Raw genomic sequence first — 10,000 nt, 5'->3', positions numbered from 1 at the left:
ATAAAGAGAGAGAATAAAGAGAGAGAATAAAGAGAGACAGCTGAGGGGACGAGTGTTTATAGCTGCATTACAGGAAGACAACGGGAACTTGTTTCATGTCTCACAGTAATAATGGTGACTCTAAACAGATAAAATAGTGTTTATTGGCAAATATTTGGAATAAGTGAGAGGATCGAAGCTCTAGGAGACGTGACCTTATTGGGACATCACGAGGTACGAAGAGGATGTGAGAGTGGATGAGTTCTGATCTCACCGCTCTTACAGCACAAAAACAATCTGAACTCATTGGATTTTTACACACTGAATCGATTTCCACTCGTCTCACGAGCCGTCCCTAAACTCCCCCTTTAATGGAGATGAATGGAGAGAATTAAACATGAGGAGAGTCCGGGGTTAATGAGACCGGGGCTTTTACACGCTCGTCCCTCGACACACAGCTTCAATGGTTTTAATCAGCACAGTTACGCTTCCGCTCACATCACTTATGCAGGAAAGCGTTAGCATTAGCTCGGGGTTTCAGACCTCCATCCTTCCCTCAGGTCTGATTTGCAGGAACTTAAAGCTTGAACCTGTGTGAGGACGTGAGAAGATCGGCGTATATTACGGCGTAAAGAGGAAGCGGTCGACCTGCCGAGACTCTGGAGGACGTGCTGCAGACGCCACACAGAGGAAAGAAGTGAAGCGTCGCTACAAAACACAATAAACCTCTCAGAGCCACACAAGTGTTCAGTAAAGTGATGAAAAATGAGTTATTTAATGGAGGGGCGGGACATCTGAGCTGAGGAGAGAATTTCATTGAACGAAGAGAACGCTGTTACAGGAAGTCATCAGAGAACTGTATAAATATAATATGGGGTCACTGTGGTTTAGTGGTTAGCACGTTCGCCTCACACCTCCAGGGTTGGGGGTTCGATTCCCACCTCCGCCTTGTGTGTGTGGAGTTTGCATGTTCTCCCCGTGCCTCGGGGGTTTCCTCCGGGTACTCCGGTTTCCTCCCCCGGTCCAAAGACATGCATGGTAGGTTGATTGGCATCTCTGGAAAATTGTCCGTAGTGTGTGAGTGAATGAGAGTGTGTGTGTGAGTGAATGAGAGTGTGTGTGTGTGTGCGCCCTGTGATGGGTTGGCACTCCGTCCAGGGTGTATCCTGCCTCGATGCCCGATGACGCCTGAGATAGGCACAGGCTCCCCGTGACCCGAGAAGTTCAGATAAGCGGTAGGAAATGAATAAATAAATAAATAAATAAATATAGTGCTGTTTGGTGACTAGAACACTAAAGCGCTGACATTTCGAATAAGAAGGTGTTTTTAAATCCTAACTCTGATCCCCGAACCTCATCCAGTCGTCACGCTTCAGACGAACACATCCACGTTCCTGCTCTCCTGAGCTCCGCCCACCACTCATTATTCACAGCCTCGTTCCTGTTATTTGTCTCCTTGTTGCTAAGCGATCAGCTACTACGACAGCACACAGCCGTGACACGAACAATGAAACGATGTGACAGATAACACGTGAGGACGTTCACGCTAGCGAGCGTCAAAGCTCCAGATGTGTAGTGATCGTATATTTTAAAAGTTGCCTCCAAACCAGTCTAATAAATCCGGATCTATAAATCTACGAATAATAAATAACACGGCTTTATGTTATTAAAGCGTGTGTTTCTCTCCTCCTTCCTTCTCCTGTCTCTCTCTCAGAGGGGAAAGAAAGTTAGAATCTGATTCCTCCTTCATTATAAAATAGTGATGTATTCTGTAACTGAGCAGTAATGAGCATTAAGGACATGAACACGTCTTTGTGAACACGCTGCGGAATAACACGTCCCGTCGACTTCTTCTCGCCTCAGCAGATCGGATTAGCGTGTAGAGGAGGCGGCGTGTGGCTTCCGTTCGGCGCTGCGTTGATTAGAACCATCATCATTACAGCACCATTAGCGTGATGACGCTCCTCCGGAAATAACATGCTCATTTAGCTTGGCTGTGATTTACAGGGTCAGCGAACATCACACACAGGACGAGAAGAGCAAATTTCCCAGAGAGAGATCGTTCATGTCAAACCCATCAGTGAGACAGTGGAGGATAAAGTATTAGCACCCAGTAACATGGATTACAGCTGAGATTAAAGTCAAAGACTTGCAGAGAGACTCAGAGAGAGAGAGAGAGAGAGAGAGAGAGAGCGAGAGAGAGACAGACAGAGACATGGCCCTGGTTTTCAGGACGTTCCACACTGTTCTGAGCAACAGGATCGAGATCAGAATCGGGTTCGATGTCCGAGTGACAAGAGGAAACACCCGACATCTACGTTTCTGCTCGTCTACACACTGGGTCTGATACAAACTGTGCTACATTGCTTATAACATATGCATAATAAATACCAGCTAAAAGTTATAAAAGTGTCACCGTTCCAATAGTTTTGGAGGAAACGCTTCTGGAGACGATTCTGGAATAATGAGATATTAAATTGGAGACGAGCCGCCGTCCCGTCGCTCGCCCTCGGAGTTGGGATTCCGTTCGTTTGATACGACGTGAGTTACATTTCTGCGGTTATGTTTGAACTCTGTTCCTGTGGAGAATTTTCTCTTCTGTAACAGATGGAATCTGCTCTGAGATTTTGTCCTCTCTGAGATTCTGTTCTGAACACATGCGAGTCGACACCATCTGTGTCACACATGAGAGGAAACCGTCCTTCTGTGGCTTCCCTCAAACGGTGCTCACAAACACAACACCACCTGATTCCCATCTGTACACCACACACACACACACACACACACACACACACACACACACACACACACACACACACACACACACACACACACACACACACACACGTGTGTCATCTTCCTCATATGTTCAGTCACCAAAATCTGTGGTGTGTCTTTCAAAACCTAGAGTCAGAACGTGTGATTTTCTCAGTGCTACTCAGATACGAATCTGATCCAAACTAAAGCCCCAAATGGTCCAATGTCTCGTAAATTCTTCTGAAATTTTTGTCCTTAACAATATCGCAGCTATTCGATAGAAAATTCCCCTCTTTTACAGAAGCAGCAGAGATCTCTGGGACGCTGGGGTGTGTTAGCTTGTGTGTTGAACTCCATGACTGTCACGATGATTAGTGCAGAGTCTGATTTGTGTTAGAAATATAAAGCGAGTACCAATAAACACCAGACGGCTCACGCACACAAACTAGAAGCAGAACTAAACCAGTGTAAAGAAGCACTGAGGAAAACAATAAAAATAAATAAATAAATGTTACCGTGATCAGTGAGCTGCTCTCCCATTGGTCCAGGACGGCTGCTCAGGGAAACCTTCTGTTGTCTGATTGGCTGAATCTGTCTCACTGTGTCCTCAGCTTTGTCCTTCAGAACAGACAAAAGGAGAGAAATCATTTACTGTCTATCTATCTATCTATCTATCTATCTATCTATCTATCTATCTATCTATCTATCTATCTATCTATCTATCTATCTATCTATCTATCTATCTATCTATCTATCTATCTATCTATCTATCTGCCTGTCTGCCTGTCTGCCTGTCTGTCTGTCTGTCTGTCTGTCTGTTTGTCTGTCTGTCTGTCTGTCTTTTCTCTCCTTCACACAGACCCACAGTGAGAACGTTGATGCTGAGTCTTTGGAAGTTCTTGCACCGGAGCTCCATCATGCGCTGCTGATTTTCTTTATATTTTTCCTCCACAATATGCCTGTACACACACACACACACACACACACACACACACACACACACACACACACACACACACACACACACACACACACAGTATTATCCACCTCTGAAACACACACAATTAGCATGATTAGCATGGCTTTACTCTTAGCTGAGCCTCACTTCAGCTTCCTGGCTCGCTCGTCTGCGGCCTGCTGCTTCCTCAGCCTCATCCGCTCTCTTGGACTCATCTTCTCGACCTCTGACCTTTCCCTCAGTGTCTGTAGGTGCACTTTCTTCTGCCTGGTGCAAGAAACGATTTCTAATTACAGCAGGATCTGGCAAGTTTAATTGACTTTAATAATATTAGCATTGGGGGACACGGTGGCTTAGTGGTTAGCACGTTCGCCTCACACCTCCAGGGTCGGGGGTTCGATTCCCGCCTCCACCTTGTGTGTGTGGAGTTTGCATGTTCTCCCCGTGACTCGGGGGTTTCCTCCGGGTACTCCGGTTTCCTCCCCCGGTCCAAAGACATGCATGGTAGGTTGATTGGCATCTCTGGGAAATTGTCCGTAGTGTGTGAGTGTGTGTGTGTGTGAGTGTGTGTGTGAGTGTGTGTGTGTGTGTGTGTGTGTGTGAGTGTGTGTGTGCCCTGTGATGGGTTGGCACTCCGTCCAGGGTGTATCCTGCCTCGATGCCCCGATGACACCTGAGATAGGCACAGGCTCCCCGTGACCCGAGAAGTTCGGATAAGCGGTAGAAGATGAATGAATGAATGAATGAATGAATATTAGCATTCACTATAAACTAGCTTTGTGGCTAACTTACAGGTTTGCAGTCAGTTAGCATGTAGCGCTGTTATGTGAGATTTTATTCTTGTTATCTGTTTGTTTTGTAAATGAATGAAACATGAGATAACATGAGTAAGTGGTCTGGATCTGAGCCGCTCGTTTCCCCTGCACCTGATTCGCACATCCCAAACCGCCAGCACCTGATGCCGTAGTCACATATTTTTAGAGCGAGTGTGAAAAAGAACACATGCTCTTCCCAGGATCCTCTGGCGGCAGCGTCACTCGCTTCAGCGAGAGGTTTTTTTGGCGATGATGGTGTGAGAGTTTGATTCACTCACAGCACGCTGGCGATGTGGGACACGCCTCTGTCGTCCACCGCCGTGTCCTCCGAGAGCCGCTGCTTGAGATGCTGCAGAGAGACGAGAAGACAGGAAGAGCTCAGAAATCTGTAAACGTTCCTGTCAGAGAGACAGAGAAAAGCTGCAGGGTGACGAGAAGCCAGAGGCTGTGTGTGAAAGCTGACGCTACAAACCATCTCAAACATGATCAGAGTGTCTGATGACTCGGCCGGTAGCCTACAGGAGAAGTGTTTGTCCAATCAGCAGCTTTTTCTCCGTAAACAAAGTTTTTAGACGTATAAATTACTTCTATTTTATTCTGGCACAAGATGAAATAAAAGAAAGGCAAAGACTTCAGATTCATCAACCTCACCTGAGTGAGCTCCTTAATTACATCAGTGCTCAGAGCTTCAGCTGCAGAAACCCTCAGGGATGGAGATCGCTCTAACATCCTGAGAGAGAGAGAGAGAGAGAGAGAGAGAGAGAGAGAGAGAGAGCGTGCAATGAAGAAAGAGAGAGGGGGAGAGAGAGAGTGCAATGAAGAAAGAGAGAGAGAGAAAGAGCAATGAAGAGAGAGACAGAGAGACAGAGACAGAGAGAGAGACAGAGAGAGAGAGACAGAGAGAGAGACAGAGAGAGTGCAATGAAGAAAGAGAGAGAGACAGAGAGAGAGAGAGAGTGAGAGAGAGAGAAAGAGAGAGAGACAGAGAGAGACAGACAGAGAGTGAGAGAGAGAGAGAGAGAGAGAGAGAGAGTGTGTGTGTGTGTGAGAGAGAGAGAGCAATGAAGAAAGCGAGAGAGAGAGAGAGCAACGAAGAGAGAGAGAAAGCAATGAAGAAAGCGAGAGAGAGAGGGAAAGCACGAGAGAGAGACAGAGAGACACAAAGAGAGAGAGACACAAAGAGAGAGAGAGAGAGAGAGAGAGAGAGAGCACAATGAAGAAAGCGAGAGAGAGAGCACAATGAAGAAAGAGAGAGCGCAATGAATAGAGAGAAAGAGAGAGAGAGAGAGAGAGAGAGAGAGAGAGAGAGAGAGAGAGAGAGAGAGAGAGAATATCTGTATCTGTTTGTAAGCGTCATCAATCACAGACACGATCACAGCCAGTAGTTTATGAGGTCAGGACTCACTGCACTGTGTGGGGTTTAAACTCAAATAGTTTTACAACTCAACAAAACTTGGTACACAAAATGTGTAATATCCACGATCATGTATCATCAGACAGCTCTGACCTCATCACCTCATCCATCACGAGTCTAACGACCATCTGACGGATCCATCGAGCTCCAGAACGCTGGGATGAGACGTGATGCTTAACATTAACTCTGTGTTTTATTCTCATCGCTCACGCCGTACGAGACGATCGCAGCCGAGCGATGACGAGTGTGACGGTTAAACAAATGGTTCTGCTGACATCATCCATCACAGTGAGCTGGACATCAGCTGGGAAAGGAGACAGTATGTCTGAGCTCATGAGGACGCTTTTGTCCTGTTCGCTTTATTACGTTTATACAGTAGGTTTCCTGCTGGCCTCTGATTGGTGGGTCAGATTATAATTAACACAGAGACGGAACTCTAATTACAGCGGCTCAGCTACGGAGACTCACAAGGGTCACCAGGGAACAGTCTTTATTTTTAGCATATAAACGTTACAGTGAAATTCACAGAGTCAGCCATGATACAGCCCCATGGAGCAGAGTGGGGTGAGGGCCTCGCTCAGGGGCCCAACAGGGGCAACATGGCGGTGCTGGGACATGAACCCCAACGTTACAAGCAACTCCTTTGGGGTTGGATGCTGTTGGTGTGTGTGTGTGTGTGTGTGTGTGTGTGTGTGTGTGTGTGTGTGTGTGTGTGTGTGTGTGTGTGTGTGTGTGTGTGTGTGTGTGTGTGTGTGTGTGTGTGTGTGTGTGTGTGTGTGTGTACATACTTCTGCATTAAGGAGTTGAGCTCAGGTGAGTATTTCTCCGGCAGGGATGGTGTGGGACTCTCCATGATCTTCTGCACCACAGACAGGAAGCTTTGTCCCTCAAAGGCATGTTTCAAACAGCACATCTCATACAGGATACAGCCTAAAGACCTGGACACACACACACACACACACACACACACACACACACACACACACACACACACACACACACACAAGAATATCGACAACAAAATATTTTCCTTTCATTCTTTAGAAGCTAATTAAAATTTCATTATCCAATAAACCGAGTCTAAATGAGCCGGATTCATTAATTCTGCAGACTGGAGGCGGTCTGTTGGGTGGAGGTGGATTGTGTTGGTGGTGTTTGAAGCTCTGGTATGATGTAGAGAGCTGGTGGTGTTTACAGGCAGGTGAGAGTGCAGGCGTTTACATCGAGCGAAGCAGGCATACATAATGAATCGGTTCCTGCCTCCTTCCCTCGCAGCCTCGGAATAAATGTGCAAGGGTTATGAGTTGGGGGGTGGGGTGGGGTGGGGTGGGGGGGCGTGGTGACTGAGCTAAAGACGTCGCAGTGAAAATGCTGCTTTTACCCAGAATTCTCTAGTCGCAGGGGCAGAGACGATGGGGAAATAAAGAGGGATAGGAAAGGCATCAGAAAGGCAGATGAGTGTGTGTGTGTGTGTGTGTGTGTGTGTGTGTGTGTGTGTGTGTGTGTGTGTGTGCGTGTGTGTGTGTGTGTGCGTGCGTGCGTGCGTGCGTGCGTGTGTGTGTGTGTGTGCGTGTGTGTGTGCGTGCGTGCGTGCGTGCGTGCGTGCGTGCGTGCGTGCGTGCGTGCGTGCGTGTGTGTGTGTGTGTGTGTGCGTGTGTGTGTGTAGCCTCTCTGTCCGGACTTGAACAACAGCATAATGAGAAGAGCATACAGTCGAGTGTGCATCATCAAGGGCATTTCAAAAGACGGAGAGAGGGAGAGAGGGAGAGAGGGAGAGAGGGAGAGAGAAAGAAAGAGAGAGAGAGAGAGAGACAGAGAGAGACAGAGAGAGAGAGAGAGAGACAGAGAGAGAGAGAGAGAGACAGAGAGAGAGAGAGAGAGACAGAGAGAGAGAGAGAGACAGACAGACAGAGAGAGAGAGAGAGAGAGAGAGAGAGAGACAGAGAGAGAGAGAGAGAGAGAGACAGAGAGAGAGAGAGAGAGAGAGAGAGAGAGAGACAGAGAGAGAGAGAGAGAGAGAGACAGAGAGAGAGAGAGAGATCCTTCTTCAGTTCTGTACAGTGAACAGTTCTACATTACGACCCACAGGAGAATAAAGTGATGATGAACAGAATGATGACAAATGCAGAAGGATATAAAGGGAAACATAAACATCACTACATTATAGTTCATCTGTCTGTGTGTGTGTGTGTGTGTGTGTGTGTGTGTGTGTGTGTGTGTGTGTGTGTGTGTGTGTGTGTGTGACGTGTCAGGACAAAGCCGTCTCCATGGTGACAGCATGGTGGTGGCGGCATCGTGAGTTTACTTTAATATTAAACAGGATTTAACCCTTAATGCCCTGCATCCTGTTTACACTTACCACACGTCTGATTTGGAGTCGTAACCGTGGTGACCGAGAGCCTCGGGACTCATGTAGTACGGAGTTCCTGTGAAGGTGGTGGCGAGGTCACATGACCCCATCAGCAGGCACGAGACCCCAAAGTCACCTGTCGATATGACAACAAGTCTCAGTGCATCACTAATCACACACACCGTCACACACACCATCACACACACCATCACACACGCCATCACACACGCCGTCACACACACAACATCACACACACATCACACACACCGTCACATACACAACATCACACACACATCACACACACCGTCACATACACAACATCACACACGCCATCACACACGCCATCACACACACAACATCACACACACATCACACACACCGTCACACACACACCGTCACACACACACCGTCACACACACACCGTCACATACACAACATCACACACGCCATCACACACGCCATCACACACGCCATCACACACGCCGTCACACACACACCGTCGCATACACAACATCACACACACCATCACACACGCCATCACACACGCCATCACACACACACCATCACACACGCCATCACACACACAACATCACACACACATCACACACACCGTCACACACACACCGTCACACACACACCGTCACACACACACACACCATCACACACACACACACACGTCCACACACACACACATATACACACGTCCACACACCATCACACACACACCATCACACACACCTTCACACACAGAAACACACACACACACACACACACATCACACACACCGTCACACACACACCGTCACACACACACACCGTCACACACTGTCTCACACACACACCATCACACACACCGTCTCACACACACCGTCACACACACCGTCACACACCGTCACACACACCATCACACACACCATCACACACACCATCACACACACACCGTCTCACACACCGTCACACACTGTCTCACACACACACACCATCACACACACCGTCACATACACACACCATCACACACACCGTCTCACACACACCGTCTCACACACACACACCGTCACACACACACCGTCACACACTGTCTCACACACACACCATCACACACACCGTCTCACACACACACCAACACACACACCGTCTCACACACACTGTCTCACACACACACCGTCACACACACACCGTCACACACACACACCGTCACACACACACACCGTCTCACACACACACCAACACACACACCGTCTCACACACACTGTCTCACACACACACCATCACACACACCGTCTCACACACACACCAACACACACACCGTCACACACACACCGTCACACACACCACCCCACCTAGATCTGGATCCTGATTGGTCAGATGATTTATTTTGCCCATTACAGGTTTACATTATGTTTAGAGCAGCAGCTCCTTCACAGGGACGTGTACAAGCTTCTGTACTGAACAACAGGAAATGTGGGAAAACTCACCGATCTTTACAACCTTCTGCTTCAGGAACACGTTCTTGGTTTTCAGATCTCGGTGTAGAATGCGCCTGGTGTGAGAAATCACACACACACACACACACACACACACACACACACACACACACACACACACACACACACACACACACAAACAGTGGTTTATTATATACAGACTGAAGCTTACAGGAATTGAACGTGGAGTTTCTGGCACTCTGGTGTGTGTGTGTGTGTGTGTGTGTGTGTGTGTGTGTGTGTG

General features: G+C 47.8%; 2 protein-coding genes across 12 annotated transcripts in view; one reads left to right on the top strand and one right to left on the bottom strand.

Annotated features, from left to right (window-relative positions):
* The window catches only part of nek11 (NIMA-related kinase 11), a 64,845-nt gene that overhangs the window by 8,277 nt on the left and 46,568 nt on the right, over window positions 1–10,000 (bottom strand). For all 11 annotated transcript variants that reach the window (XR_007139501.1, XM_047808572.1, XM_047808573.1 and 8 more), the window contains 8 exons: window positions 9,748–9,812; window positions 8,283–8,409; window positions 6,712–6,861; window positions 5,161–5,239; window positions 4,788–4,858; window positions 3,842–3,961; window positions 3,602–3,695; window positions 3,252–3,354 (listed from right to left, as the gene is read on the bottom strand). Coding sequence is in view for 10 of the 11 variants with exons in the window: in XM_047808572.1 (XP_047664528.1) it covers window positions 3,252–3,354; window positions 3,602–3,695; window positions 3,842–3,961; window positions 4,788–4,858; window positions 5,161–5,239; window positions 6,712–6,861; window positions 8,283–8,409; window positions 9,748–9,812 (809 nt within the window). In the remaining variant the exon portion in view is untranslated. The remainder of the gene's footprint in view (window positions 1–3,251; window positions 3,355–3,601; window positions 3,696–3,841; window positions 3,962–4,787; window positions 4,859–5,160; window positions 5,240–6,711; window positions 6,862–8,282; window positions 8,410–9,747; window positions 9,813–10,000) is intronic.
* LOC113657996 (sialoadhesin-like) overlaps window positions 1–10,000 on the top strand; it is an 84,275-nt gene that overhangs the window by 33,173 nt on the left and 41,102 nt on the right. The gene's annotated exons all lie outside the window — the stretch shown is intronic.

The sequence above is a fragment of the Tachysurus fulvidraco genome, chromosome 25, assembly GCF_022655615.1.
Source record: "Tachysurus fulvidraco isolate hzauxx_2018 chromosome 25, HZAU_PFXX_2.0, whole genome shotgun sequence".
Taxonomy (NCBI): Eukaryota; Metazoa; Chordata; class Actinopteri; order Siluriformes; family Bagridae; genus Tachysurus; species Tachysurus fulvidraco.
This window is presented reverse-complemented; position numbering and strand designations above follow the sequence as displayed.